The following is a 22,241-nucleotide window of genomic DNA, read 5'->3' on the forward strand; positions in this document are numbered from 1 at the left end:
TATTGACAGTCATAAAACATTATAATGTTTATTATAATACTTTATAAACTCCAATGAAGCTCACAACTATAATGCACAATCGATACCTTCATAATGCATTATAATGGTCGGTATAAGAATTACACATGCTTTGTACTGCATTATGAAGGTATTTACGGTTCATTATAGATCAGAGCTATATAAAACATACATAATGCACAATAAACATGGCTCTAATGTATGCCTTTTTATAAATATTTATAACCATGTTCATAATGCTTTATGAATGTATTATAATGTGTTACGAATGTGTTCATAGATTCTTATAGACATGGCATTCATAGAAAGTGTTACCAATAGTCTTATTTTGTAATGTATAGTTTAGGATTTTTGCAAATAAATAATTTTAAATATGTTTTTTTTTTTGTTTCATTAGTCTGTTCCACTTACATAGTATAGGGTCTTCACATGGTTTCCAGCTTCGGTTAACTGGCTGGTGTGAGATTTTCAAATCGAGACAAGTCTACACACGCATTTACATGTATGTAACCATTTCATTACCTTGAAAATAGTTTGCAGTGTTTCCGTACTACCCAATGGTTTTAAAGCATTTAATTTTAGGTTTGTGATGGAATAATATTAATTTGCCGTAAGATATCTTGTACGAGCACAAAATGCACCCCTGTGACATCGCAGGGGGGAGCTAATTCAACAGCTGGGGAGGAGGACCTTCCTGGTCAGGGATTCAAACTAGCAATCTTTCAATTACAAGGGCGCTTCCCTAACCATTAGGCCACCAGTGCCCACATGCATGGAACATTAATACAAAAATGTTATCTTTCATACATTTGCATAACATTCTTTGCATATGCACTCATCTGCCATGCCTCACATCCTCTTGGTATCTTGCCTTACTATGCAGTCTACAATTATACAATGCACACAGACTCCTTGTCTTCAGCATACACTAGCTCACTTCTTTGCATGGTGCTCTCAAATAAGCACTAGTCTAATCTTCCCACCTGCGACCACAAATTAAGGGAGCCTAACTGGTTATTATTCAAAAATACACATGATGGAAAGTCCCCAACAGGGTCATATTCAGCCAAAGTAGCCTTAGCCATAGTAAGCGACAACAAAATAGGGTAAGTGCTGTAAATGTCCTATAGTATCCAGCTACACCAAGGAAAGTTTAAGCTGGTTAATAAACTGTCAGGAACTTGGACATGGTTACCAGTTTCCTCTGTAATAACATAGATACTCCACCAGTGGTTTCCAGTATCTAATCCATGCACAAGAAAAGCTCCTCCCAAGACCACCTGAAAATTGTGATGATGCATCAACGTTATTTTTAAACGTTATCCCTCAACACATGGTGCCCCATACAACCCAAAGAGCCAGAGGCAGTGGCATTTCTGTGGTCACTAGCCTTTCATGAAACATACCTGTTAGATGTTACAGGTATCTCCCACTTATCAAAATTTGCTCTATGCCGCTTCGCTTTTATGAAAGACCTACATTACTACCCGTTTTCACTAATTGAAAGAAATCCAAAGAGGATTTTTCCTTATAAGAAAAAAGATGAAAAGCAAAAATAGCGTTCAGTGTTTGTTTTGTAGTGAAGCATTATACATAGATATATTGATTCTGATATGTGAAACTATACAGTACATACAGTACATTACTTTATACAGGATGTGCATTTATCACATCATTCCTGCTTTTACTATATGTTAGCGTTCTTTTAGGTTTCATATGTTATTTAGTATGATTTTGTAGGTTATTTTTGGGTCTGGGAATGCTCAGAACTTGTAGCCTTGGTAATTGTTACATCACTTGACACCATTTCGACTTACAGAATTCAAGTTAATTGAATTTTTTCGCTATACTTCTGGACAGCAGGGGAAACCTGTATTTGGTTTCCTGTGGTAAAGGATACTTGCTGCAGCCCTACAGATATGACACTAGATGACAGTATCTCTGCTGTTTGTTGTTGCAGGATGTCAGTAACAGCAGCATTGTCTGTTCAAGAGTATAAACCACATGAGCTAATTTTCTGATAATACTGTCATGAATTGTCAGTTGACACCAGCCATTTTGGATGAGGCTATGTCTTATGCCTCTGCATTGCCTCCCTTCTGTAAGTCCAGCCTCTAGCATCTGCCTTACCTGAGTGCTGTACAGCTGTTAAAAATAATACTTTGTCATACTAGCATGTGGAACCAGAATTATTGAAAAGAACATTTGTTTCAGTCCATATCATGAATTCCGACTCGCAGCCAAGCATTAAATTTATAGGGATGTACCCCCCGACCCAATATTCGCTCCCACCCACCATCAGCAAAATCTAACAAAAGGGTACTCACTCCCGCCCTGTACATTGACTGAAGGAACACCTCCCCCTCCATCACAACCTACCAAAAAAGTTGCCAGGTGTCAGGATCGCTGGGTAGACGGGCAGGCAGGCAGCGGGTACAGATGAGGCAGGAAGGCGAGGATGAGGGAACACGACCTTATTTGGGGAAAACAGGATACAGGGAAGACAGGGCAAATGGCGACAAACTAACATCAATGACAAGTCTGGGGAATACGGACTCAGACGTGGACTAAATACACAGACTGATAGAAAACAGCTGGGCACAATCGGAGAAGCACCCGTGGATGATCAGGGGGCGTGGCACACACGAGGACTGGACGCGCTGGGCGTGACACCAGATCACCCGCAGGAAATTTATTTCTAGCTACCAGCCTGCCTGAATCATTCACAAATTCTCAGAGTGACTTTTGGACAGTTTAATCTCCCAACAGACCCATAAATCATTACCACCCTCCATCTTAGCAGATGCTTGGGTGATGAGAGATGTTTGGGTGACTTCCTGGTCAGTAATAATCTCCTTAAGTATTGTGACTCTGGAGGACCATTACTTTTTATTTTTTACCCATTTAAAAAGGTATCCTGCAGAAAGTGCAGTTATATAACTGAATATAACAAGGAGGTATTTGTGTTCTGTCTTCTACTTTGTAATGGTCCATAGCAAAATGTTCATAAATAATATGCACTTTGGAAAGCTGTTGTATATAAAATGGTGCACCTGTGCCTGATGTACAGGTCCTTCTCAAAAAATTAGCATATTGTGAAAAAGTTCATTATTTTCTGTAATGTACTGATAAACATTAGACTTTCATATATTTTAGATTCATTACACACAACTGAAGTAGTTCAAGCCTTTTATTGTTTTAATATTGATGATTTTGGCATACAGCTCATGAAAACCCAAAATTCCTGTCTCAAAAAATTAGCATATTTCATCTGACCAATAAAAGAAAAGTGTTTTTAATACCAAAAAAGTCAACCTTCAAATAATTATGTTCAGTTATGCACTCAATACTTGGTCGGGAATCCTTTTGCAGAAATGACTGCTTCAATGCGGCGTGGCGGACTGTAGGTACTTGACACTGGACTTCAGGCATTTTGGCATTTCCCTCTCCCCAGTCTTCCTCCAGACTCTGGCACCTTGATTTCCGAATGACATGCAAAATTTGCTTTCATCCGAAAAAAGTACTTTGGACCACTGAGCAACAGTCCAGTGCTGCTTCTCTGTAGCCCAGGTCAGGCGCTTCTGTCATTCGGAAATCAAAATTTTGGAGCACTTCATGCTTCCATCTGCTGAAAAGCTTTATGGAGATGAAGATTTCATTTTTCAGCATGACCTGGCACCTGCTCACAGTGCCAAAACCACTGGTAAATGGTTTACTGACCATGGTATTACTGTGCTCAATTGGCCTGCGAACTCTCCTGACCTGACCCCCATAGAGAATCTGTGGGATATTGTGAAGAGAAAGTTGAGAGACGCAAGACCCAACACTCTGGATGAGCTTAAGGCCGCTATCGAAGCATCCTGGGCCTCCATGACACCTCAGCAGTGCCACAGGCTGATTGCCTCCATGCCACGCCGCATTGAAGCAGTCATTTCTGCAAAAGGATTCCCGAAGGTTGACTTTTTTGGTATTAAAAACACTTTTCTTTTATTGCTAATTTTTTGAGATGGTTTTCATGAGCTGTATGCCAAAATCATCAATATTAAAACAATAAAAGGCTTGAACTACTTCAGTTGTGTGTAATGAATCTAAAATATATGAAAGTCTAATGTTTATCAGTACATTACAGAAAATAATGAACTTTTTCACAATATGCTAATTTTTTTAGAAGGACCTGTATATTAGAACTGCTCCTACACCTCTGGATACTGTACTCTATTTTGTATAGCTATAGATACAATTTGGGGACTATCCGGAAAGCTATATGAGTTTATACTGTTGTGAATCAAGTGTGTAAAGCTTCTACATTGAACTGAAATAATTTTGCATGAAGAATGCATGGAAACACCTCGTAATCCCTCAGCAGGTCGGATCAGCAGCTACAGAAAGGGCTTGGATGAGGTTATTGCCAAGAATGCCTCAATATTTGCTAAATATGCACACACATCAGCAACCTTGACTGTTGACACCATTTTTCAATAAAGATTTATGCTAATTTAAAATATTTTCACATGTCATTTGTTAAAGGAAGATCAGAAAATGAGATAATCAAGAATTTCCATCTTGGATCAATAAATATTAATCAGTTAATCTAATCTAATCTAATCTCATCTCATCTCATATAATATAATTCCAAAAAATTCAGAACCTTTTCCTCCCACATGCAGTGGAATGTAAAAGAGGAAGATGGTGACCTTGCTGGAGGTGCATAGAGATGATGACCTTGCTGGAGACACAACTCAATAATATAAGTAAAGTTCTGTTTTTTTTTTAGGAGAGACCTATGAAGCCAAATTAAATAATGGGGGGGTACACGTTCCCAATTCTCCTCTCGTTTCTGTCCCTGGCCACTAATTGTCCATGGTGTTTACTTTATTCGTATGAGGCAGTGGAGGATGCAGTTGTCAATGTGTATGAGCTGGGGTGACTAACAGGGAGCGCAATACACTGAGCTGCATTGTACGGCGCCATACTGCCAGTCTATCCGCGCCAGCTGGAAAATCGCTCCCCGTTTGCTCCCAAATTGTAGCACAATTTGAGCGAACGCATAACGATTAACGCAAACGTGTATTTCTGCTATAGGCCCAGAATAATAATAATAATTCGGAATCGTTTAAAAAAATATTAATAATTAGCTAACTGGATGCTTGCAATAAGAGTAAGTAATACCCTTACTCCGACCGCAAAAAAGATTTCTTCAGGTCTGTCCTCTGAGTCCGTCCTTTAAATGATATTTTGTTAGTGGTATCTAAATCCTGGTTTTATTTTTTTGATATTCACACCCATGCTACTGGGCGGAGCTACAGAAAGTTTCAGCCACCTACAAGATTTTTGAGAGCTTCTCCTTCCGTTAAAAATAGCTTCTGGCAAGTGTAACCGCGCTTACTGGCTTTTTATAGAAACCTGAAAGGGTTTCAGGAGATGAAGACTCTTAACACCGCTACGAAAATTACCTTAAATGTAAATCATTTAAATGGCATATATTACATTATACCACTTTAAACCACTCCGTACAACTCCGCGACGTAAGTCATTATAATGTGCAACTGTTATTCCACACGTTGACAATGAGTCCATCACATCATAATCTTGGTATTTTTCTTGTCATTATTAATGTGAATTACTAGCATGTGTCTGTCAGTGTGTATATCTTGAAAGAAAAAATACCGTTGCATTTTCTTTTAATAATAATTTAGGCCTGACGTAATTTTTAACTGAAAATGAAATTGACGCAGAAGGTCTCTCGTAGAATTTTGTTCTCAAAAAAAAGGAAACTTGATGTAAAATCTATATATAGTCTTATTCCTGTCCTTAAATGGGATGCGACCGCGGGAGCCTTCCTTAAGGGAGGGTAATATTTTTGTTTCCATCATCAAGTAACTCAAGGCGGTGCAGACTGAACTTCCACCGTCCTGCGTTTTTGTTCCTTTGGGGTAAGTCGGATTAAGTTTTTTTACATTATGTTTTATAAGAAAAAATGTCACCAGTGACAAGACAAACATGTCTTTGTAACTAATTGGTTTGAGATTCAGTTATATGGAAACATTGTTCGTTTTTTAAAAGAACAAGTGAAAACATCAAAGAGGTACAATAAATTATGTTTAAATATTAAAATTTTTGTATGTTGGTTTCGTTGTTATTTTTTTGCAGCAAAAAAATCTGAGAAAAAGTTTTAACATAAAAGCAATTTTTAAAATGTATAGTACTAACAAAGCCATATTTAGGACAAATTGGTCTTGATATGATGTGAATTACTTAAACGTATTGTATACATAGTTTCTGTACTTTCCAAGGTAATTTATTAATCTACCAAAATGAAAATTAGATTATCCTTGAAATATGTGTTCTACTTCAGCTGGACTATTTATTTCAATATGTTTTGGAGGTGTGCAAATGCTGTGATTAAATTGTATCAATTGATAATAACTTTCAGGTTGTAGCTCTTGGTTTAATCAGGGGTTACATGGGGTTTACATGAACAATGAATACATTTTCTCTGGAGAGAAAAGTGTATGGTCTTATTTGTGGTAATATGTGATATCACTGTAATGGAGTGTATAAATCTAGTGTATAAAGATGACGTCCTATTTTCTCCCACAGTCCTTTGGTAAATTCTTCTTCAGTTATCTTTGGCCATTAGCCTTTGAAATTAGCCTTACATTTTAAAGGAAGTTTCATGCAGACCTAGCTGCAATGGAGTCATATGCTGTCATGTCTCATATTACCTGCCTGAAATGAAGACCGAAACACACACAAAAAACCCTCCAGAGGCCACAGAACAGTCATTTGTTTTTTACAGTACTGCCGTATGAAAATTAACGTCATTAACTGAAATGGTTATCAATGAATTATAATGCCTGCAAATCATATAAGCCGCATTCTAATCTGGTGAATTAGCTGATTTATTAGTGCTACATGGTGCTACCAGGATCTGCCAAAGATACTGAAGCACATGTTTGTGATAACAGCCTCCCCGGCCGCAGCAGTATTTCTATGGACACATTTTCGTTTAAGGCTGGCGTTATGTTTGGATGCAACAAAATGTTAAATATACATTCCTGTGCTAAAATATACAACAAACTTTGACTCCACTAATGGTTAAAGTCCGGTTATGGCAACCGAAGAAAATGTGTGCGATACTACATAGGAAGGCATGGTATTATATCAAATTTCGGGTACAGTTTGACATTGTTCACTTTGTTTGGTTGACAGGGCTTTGAGGTGAATTAGTTATGTCTACCGTTAAGGCTTTGCCACTTTACCAACGGAAGCACAAGCATTTTGACCAGGATTACCGCAGTACGCAAACTAAGTATACGGTCAAGGAATATACTGCTTCTTCATCAAGGTAGGATTTGCAAATATTCAATGTTTGTCGAATATCCTGAGCATGTGTTTGTATCAAAATTAAGTATGACAATGAAATACCTTAAACCTTTTCTTGGTACAAGTAGCTACCTGTGTTTTCAGTAAGACTACATGTAGTTTTGTATTTCGAACAAGAAATATAGTCTTTATAGGTGCAATAAACTTCCAACCTAAAATACCAAATGTAATTAGCTATGTGTTACAGCAAGTCATGCTTCCAGTACACATAGGTACCACAACTGCATTTTTACCTAAGTCATTATCATCAATGTAACCTTTTTTCTGGACAGAAAAACCAGTTCAAAAACAATAAGCCATCATCAGCAACAAGAGCATCAAGGAACTTCCAAGGTACAGGCTGTGGAGGAGGGCAAGGATGAATCTGCTTATACCATACCTCCATTTAGGCAGAGGTGGGTTCTGATACATAAACGAGATGACATTCAGATCTATAAGCCATGTCATGTATGCGAAGAGTTCTGGCAGCTGATAATCCCATTATGTAGAATATCTGTCTTTTGAGAGCTTATGGGTTTCTTGGTTCAATGTAATAAAATAAAAGTGTATCGTACATGAGACCCAGACTAGGACAAGGGGTGAGGAGAAAATTTCAGGTTCTTATGACATTTATGGAAATCTGGTCCCCACAATGTAATAATTACAAGGGCGCGCGCACACACACACACACACACACACATGCACACAATCAATTTCTTCTCGGTTAGCTATATTGCTTGAAATCCCTGAAAATTCCCTTTGTAAAGGGAAATTGATTGCTATATTTGGACAATACTTCCAAAATACTTAATTATTTTGGAATCGACATCACAAAAGTAATGGTACATGAACACGCTCAGGAACATGAAACGACATTAGGACGTTAATGGGGAAACATGCTTTAATGTGGATTTAAATACACAGCAACAAACAACATGACTCGAAACAGCTGGTAACACAGTGATTCCACATGGGGTAGATGAGTGTTGGCGTTTTATCTGCTTATATCACTGCTTCTTCTTTTAAAACAAACAAGCAAGTAAATAAATGTGTTGCTGGGCAACCAAATCACCTTGGATAGAACTGAATCCTAAATGAATCACAGGTTTATCAGTGCAAACTAATAATACATATGATGTATTTGTTGCTTATACCAATTACAAACTAGCCCTCCATTGTTATTGAAAAAGTTGTTGTTGTGTGTAGATGAATTTGATCACGTCTGTCTTTTGTTATTAAGTTATGGCATGGCTTCTTGGCTATGTCCAGTTGGGCGTGGGCATCTAAAATTAATCACCAGCTTCTGAGGAAGTCAGAACAGTGTTTAATACCATGATTCTATTATCAGTTTGATATGTAAGCAAAAAGCATGAGGTCATAGGCAAGGACGATGAAGGCTTTGACGCAAAACAAAACACTTTTCATTCCAAACGAATGACTCTAAGTTCCCATAGGGCATGGAGGTCCACTCAGGTGCACTTGACACACCAGCACGGTGCACAATTTACTTCAGAACTTTTGCAGGCACATAAAATTTATGAAGTGTTCCTGAGATAACCCCATGGTCTTCAGAATTGTAATTAACCAGTCAGGGAATGATATGATACAAGGTATTGAATTGCTGCTAAATAAATGATAGCATTTAGTACTTATAATAAATAGTAGCAAATAAATTAGTCTCTGTTTTTTTTTATTAACTAGTATCTTATAACAGAATATGTATACTTTTCATTTTATCATCAGAAACAGCATTGGTTAAATGTGTGTGAGTTTGTGTGTGTGTGTGCGTGTGTGTATGTATATATATATATATATATATATATATATATATATATATATATATATATATATATATATATATATATATATATATATATATATATATATATATATATATATATATATATATATATATATATATATATATATGCAGCAAGATCCATTCCAATAAAAAGTAAGTTTACTTCTGTATTATCCACAATATGTCATCTGAGGGATCTCAGTGCTGGTGTCTGCATTAGCAGAGATGCAACTGAGGTTGAGGAGTATCAACGCAGAACCATTAATTTTGGAAGAGGACTGGCTGAGCTGCAGCAGGAAGTGCACAAGATGCGAGAAGCTACTCGGTACCAGGTTGACAAGATCGTGGTTCAGAGGGAGGTAAAGCAACTGCTTGTTGGGTCAAATTTGATGATGATTATTCACTAACCAAAGCATATTTAAAAAAGTTGAAAGGTCAAAGATTACATAGCCATGAATATTGTGCTTTTTAAAGTGATGACAGTGACAGTGACAGTGATGCAGGACAGATGACAGTGGTGCAGGACAGAAACAGATCACTGTGTTTTGTTAGACAGTTCAGTGAGAGTGAGATTCAGTGATTCAGTTTCATATGAATTTTTAAGCAGTATGCTGTGATGTCTTTGTCCATTTGGGCAATTTATGATCAGGATTGAGAAGTAACAATAGCTACTTTGCATTGCATTATCATTGGTTGTTTATTGTGAACTACTTGTCAGGCTGTCAGTTGGGCTAATGGTACCACATCTGTCATGTGATGTTTCATTTTCCCTCCAAACAGGTTGAGGAAGCCATGTCCTTTAGGAAGAAAATTTATGAGGAGACTGTGAAGGAGCCAGAGTTTCTGGTGAACGTGAGGGCCCACACTGTTTGGGAGAAGACCCCCCTGAAGTTGCTGTGCACTGTTCTGGGACATCCTGCCCCTATGGTCAAATGGTAAGAGCCCCTCATGACATGATATAGATGTTCTATCTAAAGTACATCCCTAAATTAACTAGTTTAATTAGTTGATTGCAATAATTCATTCACAAGAAAGAAAGCAAAAAATGGCTGAAATCCGAAGTTGTACAGCTGTTCAAATACACCTAGGCAGCTCATTTATCAATTTAATACTTAATATTATTTAATATTCGTTTTCTCCAAACATAATGCCATTTACCTAAAAATTCGACTCATCAGTCCATACGATATTGTTCCATCCAGGAGGTCTTTGGCAAATATGGCCAGCAATGTTTTTGGAGAGCATGTTAACATCATGCAGACAATTTCCCTTCCTAAGAGTCTTATGGTTGGCAGATGTTGTCAAGTGCCAGAGATCCTAGCAGATCTTTAGCAGCCACATTAAGGTTGTACTTTAACATTTTCCAGACAGATGCTGCACTTGAAAAGAATGCTCTCGTGAAGGGCAGGTAGCCAGAATTGCATGCATGTGTGTCTTTATACGGCTTGGCAGGTCAAACCCGTTCCTGAACTGACTGAAACACCTGATTCCAATCAGCCTCTTTTGAAGAGGTCACCATTTTAACTGTTTGTTCAATTAAGGTACAGAAATGCAACATGTCATGTATGGCATCTGTCAAATATGACTGTTTAATGAAAAAGTTTTTCAATCATCATTATTTACTATACTGTTAATTTATGTATTGTTATGTCACACTTGGTCTCTTATCTCATTTTGCACTATTGTTAGTTCTCTGTTGTTTCCCCCCCGTAACTGTGATGCAGAAATTTCACTGTGTCCCTTTGGATACATGTGACATTAAAACCTGTAAATGCATTTTTTCAGCTGTTGGTCAGACACTTGTCAGTTTAATTGGGACATAGGAAAGTCACCACTGCAGTCATGATTAATGTCTCAGTAATTATCCTGTTTGCAGAGCTGAGCCCCTAAAACATCGCAGCAGAAATATTTCATATGATTTACACATGGTGGTTTTGACATTTTAGCTGTACAATTACAGCTATTTTCAAAGATTCTTTGTCCAGTTGTCCTTGTTTAGCAATTATAATATCCAGTTATTGTATATTTTTCTGAGACTTACCTTGGATAACTGGTAGTTTTTCTTTATGGAAACTTAAAGGAAAGTGTGTCTTATTCTCACAGGTTTAAGGACGGTGTTCTCGTTGATCGGCTGAATAATCTAGAGAAGTACAAGCTGGAGAGCAAGTATGGCGTTCACAGTCTGACCATTGCCAGGTATGTGCATCATTTTCATTTCTGTCTTTGAGCACTTTTCTATGCAGAAGGCAACTGGAGCGAGCCTGAGTAGTGGCACATTGACGCTGGAGAAAGTGCTGTCGTACAGGCCGGAACAGCTGCTGAGCTCCCTGGCTGCCAACAGCCGCTCGCGGAGAAGCCACCGGCTCCGAGATGCCTCAGCTGTTCGTCCAAAGTGCTGAGCTGCTCACCATTTGATATGGAGCCTCCTCAAGCAACACAGGGGCCACTGGTTCCCTACAGGGGCGCATGGCGGACGGGTGACGGGTGTCTGAAGGTCGCATTGACAGGCAGATTTTTTTCATTGAGTGAGACAAAGATTTTGAATAATGGAGACGCAGTCACAGACGGGAAGCCTACATTGTTAGTGTGCCTGATGTTTCAGGGATTTAAAAGAAGGTGATGAAGACCTCAGAGTCCGGGCAGCTTTAAAATAGGTCTTTGGGGTCAAGGTCGGATTTCTTTACTCTGTTCACACCCCACTGCCTTCCTCCACATTACGCTTGTTGTAGTTGTTGGTCAGAAGGGGGAATGAATTTGCCCCAGGGGGCCTTCGTGAGAAAAGGTTTGTGAAAGGGCGAAATTTAAGAAAGATTTTTAAAGCATTTTTAAAAAATAAAGACTTCATCATTTAAAATAATAACACTGTTGGAGTGCAGTTTTGCTACTAAACATAAATTAACTAAAAAAAATAGCTGATCCATATGATGAAATAAGTTTGTCTGATATGAGGTACATACTACAATCATTATTAGATTTCATCCTTGTGCTCTGAACGCGCAGCGAATTGACCTCGGTAACACTTGGATTCAAATTGACAGATAAGAAGCACACTCTTAATTCATCTGTTTCCTCTGTATCGTGACAGAAACACATTAAATAGCAAAAGACGCCGTTATGAACGATAATCGCAAAATCCAGAAATGTAATTTTGTGATTTGTGATTCAAGTATTGTTCAGCCCTAAATAGATATCTGTTCACTGACTTTACTGAGAGCTGTAGAGTGTAGATCAGACTGAAGCTTCACACACAACGAAACGTGATTTAAACCGAGGAGTAAAATTGACAGAATGGGGGAGGGGACTGCCGATATTGAGGGGATACATCCCCCTTATTTCTGATGCTGCTGCCACACTGCACACATAGGCAAGGGGCTGGGAATTAAGCACAGTCTGTTTAATATTACTGAATTTAGCTACGATGCACATAATAGCAAACAGAGACATGGTTTCCTTAGCTGAAGGCTGGCCGGCAGGTTACACTGCAGCAGGTCGCTCACAGACTGAACTTGTATCTAAAGAAAACTTACTTTAATATTCTACTGGGCTAAGGGGCTTCAAAATTACGTCAATAATTAAACAGTATACTATAATAAAATGATATAATAATCCTCACTAGAGATTGTGAAGGAACAATGGATAATTATGGAACATTGTTTCCATAATGTTTTCAGATCAATGTCGAGTGACCCTATGAATATTTGCATGGAGTGGATGTGTAAACATTACACCGGTTGTCCTGTCTGCCTTCAGGAGTGACATCGGTGACACCGGCGAGTATACAGCTGTGGCCACCAACGTGCACGGCTCAGTTTCCTCCAAGGCCACTATCACTGTCAAGAGTAAGTGACTGTGAATCAATGAATGTTACATTTATATAGCGCTCTTCAAGACACCCAAAGTGCTTTACAGAACCAATAGGGAGCTACTTCAACCACCGCCACCATGTAGCCCCCACATGGGTGATGCGACTGCAGCCATATTGCACCAGAATGCTCACCACACTGTAGCTAATGCGGAGAAGGAGCAATTCAACAATTAGATACAAGGGATGATTAGAAGGACAGATTTTAAAGGTCCACAGTGTACACCAGGGTACCACCCCGTCACTGGAATGAAATAATGCAGAACCTCTCCTAAAGTTCTACAGCAGTGTTTCTCAAGTTGGTCCTGGAAAACGCCCAGGCAGGCCATGGAAGGGAGCTAGGAGAGAGCAAAAACGTAGACCTGGGGGTTTCTGAGGACCGGGTTGAGAAACACTGATCTACATGGACTTGTACTGGTACTAATTATGATACATCAAGCTAGAAACTAGGTTTTGACAATAAATGTGATAATCTTTGTAAATACGTTTATAACCTTGCTTCTAGATTAATTTAAGCAGTGCTAATATTTATTAATGCAATCATAATAATAGTGGTTTAATTCTCTAAAGTCTGATGATGTATGTACAATGTTGTATTCATCTTACATATAGGTAAGACCAGTTAAACCCACAGGCCTCATATGAGTATGTGTGCTTATTTCAGGGCCTGGAGAGGAGGAAGAGTTGTCGCAGCCTTCACTGCTTTCCTGCCAAAGTAAGTGCCATGAAACATGTCTCTACTTGAAGGAACAACCATCACTATCAGAATCATGTGTGTATTTCGCCCTATAATCCACAATGGAAACATCAAATTATGAGAAGTTTAAGAGCATGACTATGTTCTACAACAGGATGTTATGAACAGCAACCGTAACTGCATGTCCCAAAACAAGGCTGATTTTGAACAAATGCGGTAAATACAATTTTCTCCATATCATGTAACTTTACACAAAGCTAAATCTTTTGGTTTTTAAGTTTGGAAGAAATGCTGAAATGTGGAACTGGTCTTGCATGAAGGTTGTTTATGAGGACATTCAAACTGGGCTGGACAGTCACAGCACATTTAAAAATGAGCAAATTTCCTTAATTTAAAAGTTAACTGGCAGAATATATATGCAACCCTATTAATCATGTAATGCTTTTGCAATAAAAGAAATTAACTGAATTCATTATTATTTTCTACCATTTGATGTTGTTTTAACTTCATCACATCATAATGGCAAAGCCAGAAATCATAGTGTGAGTGGGTCAGTCCCATAGCAATTTACTCAGCAATAAAATCACACCACAGACTCAATCACATATTTATGAGGTTTTAAATGACCCGTGGCATTACTAAGACCAAATGAACAATGAGAAAGAAAAATGTCTTTGCCTCTCAATTGGACATTTCCTCCGATTGATCTAACCACACACACACGTACCTGTCAGACAACCATTTTATTGTATTTTTATCACTCACTGTGAATGCTGAATGGGGGGGCCGAGTTCCATTTGGGAAGGCCCTCCGTGGCCCACCTATGCCGTAGTACCATCATAAAATGTGCCATTTGTTAGGCATGCTTTCATATTTACCTATAAAATGTTGCTAATACGGCACTTCTACATTTCTTAGATGCAGACGCCTTCTGACCATGGAATGTTTTAAATTTAATTTAATTTAATTTCTGTTTCACAGTCCCCTTGCTGTCAGAAATACGTTACAGCAAACTTGATATCACCTTCCTGGAGAAGTTTGGTGTGAGCTTTGGAACAGAGGGAGGCACGGTTAGCCTGACTTGCAAACTGATCATTAACCCGGACCTTGTTAACCTGCCCCCTGACACTATGTGGTACAGAGACGGTAAGAACCGGTGTGCTTCCCTCTTCATGCGTGAATATCTAAAATTTGAATTGATTATCACAGAGGATTCAATACATCAACATAGCTGCTTTATTTCATGGAAAGTGTTAGTATTTACCGATATCTGGAAAGACTGCTGATTGTACAGTGCTGTGCAAAAAGTACAGGATGCCAAAAAAGAAAATTAGCTGTAAAACTTATTTTAAATCTGTCTGTGTCCTGTGTCGCCACTGTATTTGCAGAAGCTATTCATGTATTTGTTTAAACATCTCCTGAAATTAATTAACTAATTAAACTGAGTGAACTATTAGTGAAATTTAACAATTACATGGAATGGCTGGGGTACCCTGAGCCACAGCTGTGTTTTAGTTATCAAATATATTAGTAACTTTTAGGAGAACAAAGGGATTTTGTGTTGCTTTTCATTGTGTTGTCATTTTTATATATTTTAATGTAAAATTTTGTCATATTTTTAGAAAGGACAGATATATATATATATCATATAGCTTTAAACATCATTCCCGTTGGTGGCCCAGTACAGCACGATAGTGTCAATTTAGGAATACGAAGGAATAAAGTTTAGCAAAGATTCTCAACTTTGTACATAATGGTCCAAAATGACGGTAATTGACTATGATGATATTGATAAACAACCTGACCTTTTCAGATGAGCTGCTGAAGGAGTCTGAGTGGGTGGAGCTGAAATCTGGAGGCAGTGTGGCTAAGCTAACCCTCCCCCACCTCAATAAGGAGGACGAGGGCCTCTACACCCTCCGCATGTGGACGAGGGACGGAACGACGGAGCACAGCGCGTACCTCTTTGTTAAAGGTAAGTTTCCCAACCTGGTCCTTGGGGATCCACAGGCAGTCCCTCCAGCACCCAGCGGTCTGGCCCTCGAGGACCGGACTTGGAAACTGCATTAGCTATAGATTTTAGAACCCTCATTTTTCTTGGGTAGTTGTGATCTATTATATAACAGATTTAGTTTATGTTTTTTTTCTAATAAATCTTGTCTTTTTAGCATGTAGCGCATATGGAATTTCTGCATGCTGCATTCTCGGCATCCAAACCAGCTGTTTAAATGTATTTTATGCATTTATGCAAAAAAATTCCCAAAAAATTCCTATTTAGTTTCAAATGCCCACCCCGTAATATATCGAAACCGGAATGGGGAAATTCGTAATGCATAAGGTTCCACTGTGGCTTTTGGCTTTCACATAAATACTGCTACTACTACAGTACTACTACCACTAGCCTGCAGCTGTATTCGTGCTGTATTAGCTGTGATTAGTCCGAAGTAAAGGCAGCTGCTCCCTGTTCTATATGTGAAAATCCATTAATTGTGATAAACTGAACTGTAGCAAGGCACAGAGCAAGATATGGATGTAACAGCATTTGAAAAGCTTTGAATTTTTTGTTTGTTTTCTTGTTTATTCGTTGTTTTTTTTTACCTTTAAATGTTCTTGTTTCTTTGAATAATAAATAAAGGAATGGAAATTTCGAGCTAGTTTAGCTGATTGTTATTCCAGCTAGTTTAACAAGGAAAGATCAAAATGCATGTTCTGGGCTGGCCTGGTCCAAACCGTGACCTCAGTACAGTTGAAAACCTGATCCAGCTGACTGATAGAGGGCAACCCACCAGATGGTCGCACTCCAGACTCTAACCCTAACGCTAAACACAGACACATGGTCCCAAATTCCAGAACTTTGGGATGTCTTCACTTATTTTTTTTCCACTTTGTCATGTATTACTGTATGTAAATAAAGATGGGAGGAAATCCCATTTTCTCCACCCATCTTCAATAATTGCTTATCCAATAAAAAGTCACGGGGTGACCCTGGAGTCTGTCCAAGGACAGCACAAGGCAGGGGGACTAGCTGGGCAGAACATCGGTTTATTGCAGGACATATATCTATATGTGAGCTCACATCACGGGTAATACATGGGCAGAGCCCACTTTATGTCTGTACATTCATATAATGTATTTGTCAATTAGACATCAAGATATATATACAGTGTCCATACTCAAAACTAACACATACATATACGTGTAATTCCTTAATTTGTTTAATTAATCACATCTTTTTTGCATCTATTTTACTTTGATATTATACATGCCTGTAAAATGTCGTCTTAGTTTTCACTGAAATGAAATCCTCACTTTAACCAGAAAAATGACCCTGCAGTAGCAACATGCAGTCGGTCTGACTTCTGGGCCTTTGCTGTTTAAACAGATGCAGCTGCTCCTGTAGCTGGTGCCCCTCCGGCCCCCATGGATGTCAAGATCCTTGATGTGAACCGAGATTATGTGTTTCTGTCCTGGAAACCTCCCAACACCACCACTGAGGGACCAATTACTGGATATTTTGTGGACAGGTCTGTTTGAAAGGTTGAGGTGTGCTTGTAGGATTGCCTAATAATTTCTATGGCAAAACCCTAATCTCAACTATGACAGCCTTAACAAGCCATAACCTTAACCATAAGTAAGCAAACAAAATTCAAGTCTTTTGCCATTTTTACTTCTTTCATTGCATTCACGGATTCATATAAAACTGAGCTTCCTCACTAAAAACTAAAAACATGGTCCCCACAACATCAAAATAACCGGTTTTTATCATTACATTGTGAGAACATTTGGTGCCCACAATGTAACATATATCTGCACAAGTACGCTTTTCCACTGCACCAAGTACAGGACATTTGGTGCATTCCTTTTTCCATTGACTTCTGACCAAGAAGCAGTACCAAAAGTTCCTGTACCAAAAGTGCAAAACCAGCTGAGGTACCTCTTTGGTACTTTGGGGAGGAACTTGAAACACTTTCTTTGTTGATCGGTTATACAAATAACCTGCCTCTGAAACGTAATACAAACGCTCCCTTGAAAACAGTTGCAAACTCACAAAACAATGATAAACAAAGCAATTCATTAAAACAATTAATTATGATCTGGTCGGAAGAACAGATACAACAAAAAGATCAGAACTACATGACAAGAAATTTATTTAGAATTATTTTGTTTGATATACTAGGATGGCACGCATCTAGCATATAGCGTGCTGTCCTGCCAGTTTGATTGATTTTGTTGTAAATATAGCGATGTAATTTTGTTGTAATAAATATTGGGGTATTTATCTAGCAAAAAGGAGTTCGTAAATTTCTCACAAACCCTTCTATGAATTATTTAAATGGCAAGGATGAAAATGATTATGATTGTCTTGGAGAACGCATGCAAGTAACCTTTAAACTGATTTGTAAACATACATTAGACAATTTATAAAAGGAATGATAATTAAACTTACAAAGCTAGCTAAGGTTTTTTTTCTGACAGAGAAAAAAATGTTTTCTGAAACTTAAGCTCCCTGCATTATACAGGTATACAGACTTGAAAGCAAGAAAAGCCTGACCTTAACATTGCTGACTAGCAATAAGTAAGGATTGGATGTGGATTACAATGTGATGTTGGTATTAATAATACACTACAGCCATGCAGCACAAAATGCCCTGCCTCACCTTATGATGTCATTCAGCTGTCAGTCAGTTTTTTATGCCAGTGGAAAACCAACACCTTGAAGTACCGTACTTTAGGTACTTTCCTGAAGTACCAAAAGTATGGTACCTGGAACAGTGGAAAAGCACCCTTACACACACACACACACACACACACACACACACACACACAAAAATGATTTACATTACAAAATGTAAAATTTTCTCCATTTGCAAGTCTAGTCTTGTTAGACACATTTTAAAATGCTAAACATGAGAATGTTTAAACTGGAGGACTATTAGACAGTAACACTTCTGTTTTCCTCTTTCTTTAGGCTTGAAGTTGGCGCTGAGGCCTGGGTCCAGTGTAACAGCGCCCCTGTACAGATCTGCAAGTACCCCGTGCATAGCCTGAGTGAGGGCCGCGCCTATCAGTTCCGGGTGCGAGCAGCGAACAGCTCTGGCATTAGCCACCCCTCAAGAGTCTCTGAGACAGTCACAACCCAGGACCCAACCGAGCTGGAACGGCTGCAAGGTACCCGTGCATCGGCCAATGACACACAAGGCAGTTTTTAGTTATATGCTTGGTATAAGACAAAACTTTCATACTTCTCAGTTACATACTTAGAAATGGTCTATACTACACAGAAACACTAATGCATTTTTTTTTTACTTTTAGAACATAGGAGATAAATTGGATTGCTAAGAGTGCCAAAATAAATAAATACATCAATATTAAATTAATTAAATGTGTCACAAATGACTCAAAATGGGAAATAAAAACATTATTGATTAAGTAAATTGTCATGAATTATTTAAAATGTGAGATACATTAATATAGATAATAAACATTATTAATTTAATGTGGTATATACTTATTTCACTATTTAATTTAGGCACTTTGGGCACATCATGAATTCATTTTATGTGTCATTCTGACTCATCAAACTTATATTAACTTATATGCTAGCATGTTTCTAAAGACAGCCAATTGCCTTGCATAGATTGCCATTAGTCCCGCCAACTCATTTTGATGGCTCAGACTGACAGATTAAATTAATTCATGATGTGCCAAAAGTGTGAAATTTTAATAAATAGTGAACTAATTATATATGACATCTCTCTGTATACATGTATATAATAGAGATGACAATAAAGTTTACTTTGACTTTGAAATTAATAATGTTTTTATTTCACACTGTAAATAAATCATGACACATTTCATTAATTGTTTTATTTCACACTGTAAATAATTCATGACACATTTCATTAATTGTTTTATTTCACATTTTAAATCATTCATGACACATTTCATTAATTATTGATGCATTTATTTTTTTAATTTTGTCACACTTGGCCCTCCATAGATAAAGACTTTTACGCATACCTTTCTAAAAAAACATTTTTAAATATTCTTCATATTTTAAATCAAAACATGCTTCACAAAATTTTTGTCTCTTATACTAGTAATTAAAATTGAAGGAAGACGGGACATTGTGATTCGTCCAGAGGACTTAGAAGGTAAAGTGATTATATTTTAAGCCATTTTGGTATAATGTGCAATATATACAGTTAAGCATTCATATATGCCATGTAACACTGACTGATTAATGATTTTAAAGAAATTTAAGTAGAAGAATAACATTAGTATTGTGCCACAGCAGATGTGGAAGAAGAATATAGTGAAGTGTGGTTATATCCTGTAGTAATTAGTGTTAGTGATGTGCTTAGATGGCAGCGTGGGCCACAGGGCGGGGCACAGCCTGCAGGGGATTCTGTATCCACAGCCTCACTGAATCCTCCATCTGCAGGTTATGTGAAGGTGCCGGGACCTCCCACTAAGGTGCAAGCTTCTGAAATAAGCAAGTCGTATGTGGTGTTGAGCTGGGAGCCACCACAACCTCGCGGAAGGGAGCCATTGTGCTACCAAATCGAGAAGGTGGGCTCCGTTCAGGTTCATGTCCTGTTAGCTGAAGAAGCGTTTTATGACAAATATTCATTGCAGTTACATTGCAAGTATGAATATAGATGTTTAAGGCAATTTTACCCAGTGTTACGTTAAGACGTGAAGTCTATGCTGTTTCAGTCTCATGTCTAAAAATACTTGGTTCCTGACTTGAATTTGTTTGTTTTAGTCGGTGGGAGACTGTGCACACTGGCAGAGGCTGAACATGCCCGTGCCCCTGAAATCCCCCCGCTTCCCCATATTTGATTTAGAGGACAACAAAAAGTACTTCTTCCGTGTCACTTCTGTGAATAAGTATGGGTCCAGTGAGCCTTCTGCCCCTACAGAGCCTATCGAGAAGAAGGAGCTATATGGTAAGAAAACAACAGGTCAAACCAGCTGCCACACCTCTAGGAGAGACTCTCCCAAATTTGCTATCTATGTTGCTATTCATTGGGAGTTCATTCTTCATTATGTCAAAAAATAGTTACCTGGTAGCTGATTTACACATAACTACACTGTCAGATAAAAGGTACTGCCCTGCTATAGTTTTGTTCCCCAAGGTACAAACAACATCAGTGTACCTGCAATGATACAAAAATGTTCCCCAAAGTCCATTTCTGTACCTTAAAAGGCCAAGGTGGGAACGCAAGTCACTGTTTCGTGCCTCGACTCAGACTCAAGTCACAGACTTGATGACCTGTGACTCAAGTCGGCAAAACTGATGGAAAGACTTGGACTCAACCTGAGCAAATGACTCGAGACTTCGATCTGACTTGGACCCCATGACTCGAGAATACTTGAGGTTATATATTCCCCCTCTGGATACTATACCATTCATTTTACTATTTCTGTGTATATCAGTTCTCTGTTGTCTGCACTTTTATTTAGCATATACATGGACATAAAAATTTTGTGAGGACAATCATGAGTGGACACTCTCTTTTCAACCTATCTCTGCTTATAAAGAACATATCCTACAACGTACTGTCGCGGGTTTTTGCTGCAGCAAGTTTTAAGACTTTTAGACTTGTGACTTGACAGCAAAAATGCTGGAAAGATTTGGTCTTGATGGCAAATGACTCAAGACTTGACTCGGACTCGCCCAGGAATGACTTGTTCCATCCCCATTAACCATTGGCAGACACTTGATGGTACAGCCTCTGTGACAAGTAAGTATGTTCTGAAAGATACAAATTGGTAGTTTATTTCTGACAGTGTAGCTCCTTAATTGATAAAGAAACATTTATGGTTGTGGCGGCATTGTGGTGCAGTGGTTAGCACTGTTGCCTCATACCTCTGGGACCCGGGTTCGAGTCTCCGCCTGGGTTACATGTGTGTGGAGTTTGCATGTTCTCTTCATGTCGTCATGGGGTTTCCTCCAGGTACTCTGGTTTCCCCCCACAGTCCAAAAACATGCTGAGGCTAATGGGAGTTGCTAAATTGCCCATAGGTGTGCATGTATGAGTGAATGGTGTGTGAGTGTGCCCTGTGATGGGATGGTCCCCCATCCTGGGTTGTTCCCTGCTTCGTGCCTGTTGCTTCTGGGATAGGCTCCGGACTCCCTGTGACCCAATGGAATAAGCAGTTTGGAAAATGGATGGATGTTTAGGGTAATCACAACAATTGAATGGCCATAGGAGTTGGCTGTCATTTGCTGTGTGTGCTCTAGAAACCTCTACACCAACATACAGCTGTGGAAAAAACACAGCACGGTTTTTTGTTTTACACATTTCTCAATTTTTGGGTGTGCATCTGTAAATAATATGCATATTTTTTTTACAAACTGCAGCCTGCTTCTACTCTGTTTCTCATTACTGAAATGCTTATTCCTTGTTTTTTGGGACCTCAGTCCTACTTCGAGGAGCCTGATACAGACTCTCCTAGCCGTGCACTTCACACCTGCACTTAATGTGTCC

The 22,241-nt window shown here is 38.5% G+C and overlaps 1 protein-coding gene across 1 annotated transcript in view; it reads left to right on the plus strand.

Moving 5' to 3' along the window:
* The first annotated feature begins 5,410 nt into the window (after positions 1-5,410).
* myom2a (myomesin 2a) overlaps positions 5,411-22,241 on the plus strand; it is a 38,214-nt gene continuing 21,383 nt past the window's right edge. Inside the window, exons 1-16 of the mRNA XM_048987828.1 lie at positions 5,411-5,543; positions 5,896-5,951; positions 7,231-7,366; positions 7,677-7,799; positions 9,408-9,543; positions 9,965-10,119; positions 11,288-11,380; positions 12,935-13,023; positions 13,711-13,761; positions 14,725-14,889; positions 15,557-15,718; positions 17,126-17,267; positions 18,713-18,912; positions 19,845-19,898; positions 20,189-20,316; positions 20,513-20,696. Of these exons, the coding sequence (XP_048843785.1) occupies positions 7,251-7,366; positions 7,677-7,799; positions 9,408-9,543; positions 9,965-10,119; positions 11,288-11,380; positions 12,935-13,023; positions 13,711-13,761; positions 14,725-14,889; positions 15,557-15,718; positions 17,126-17,267; positions 18,713-18,912; positions 19,845-19,898; positions 20,189-20,316; positions 20,513-20,696 (1,798 nt within the window). The 5' untranslated portion in view covers positions 5,411-5,543; positions 5,896-5,951; positions 7,231-7,250. The remainder of the gene's footprint in view (positions 5,544-5,895; positions 5,952-7,230; positions 7,367-7,676; positions 7,800-9,407; positions 9,544-9,964; positions 10,120-11,287; positions 11,381-12,934; positions 13,024-13,710; positions 13,762-14,724; positions 14,890-15,556; positions 15,719-17,125; positions 17,268-18,712; positions 18,913-19,844; positions 19,899-20,188; positions 20,317-20,512; positions 20,697-22,241) is intronic.

The sequence above is a fragment of the Brienomyrus brachyistius genome, chromosome 20 (assembly GCF_023856365.1).
Source record: "Brienomyrus brachyistius isolate T26 chromosome 20, BBRACH_0.4, whole genome shotgun sequence".
Lineage (NCBI taxonomy): Eukaryota > Metazoa > Chordata > Actinopteri > Osteoglossiformes > Mormyridae > Brienomyrus > Brienomyrus brachyistius.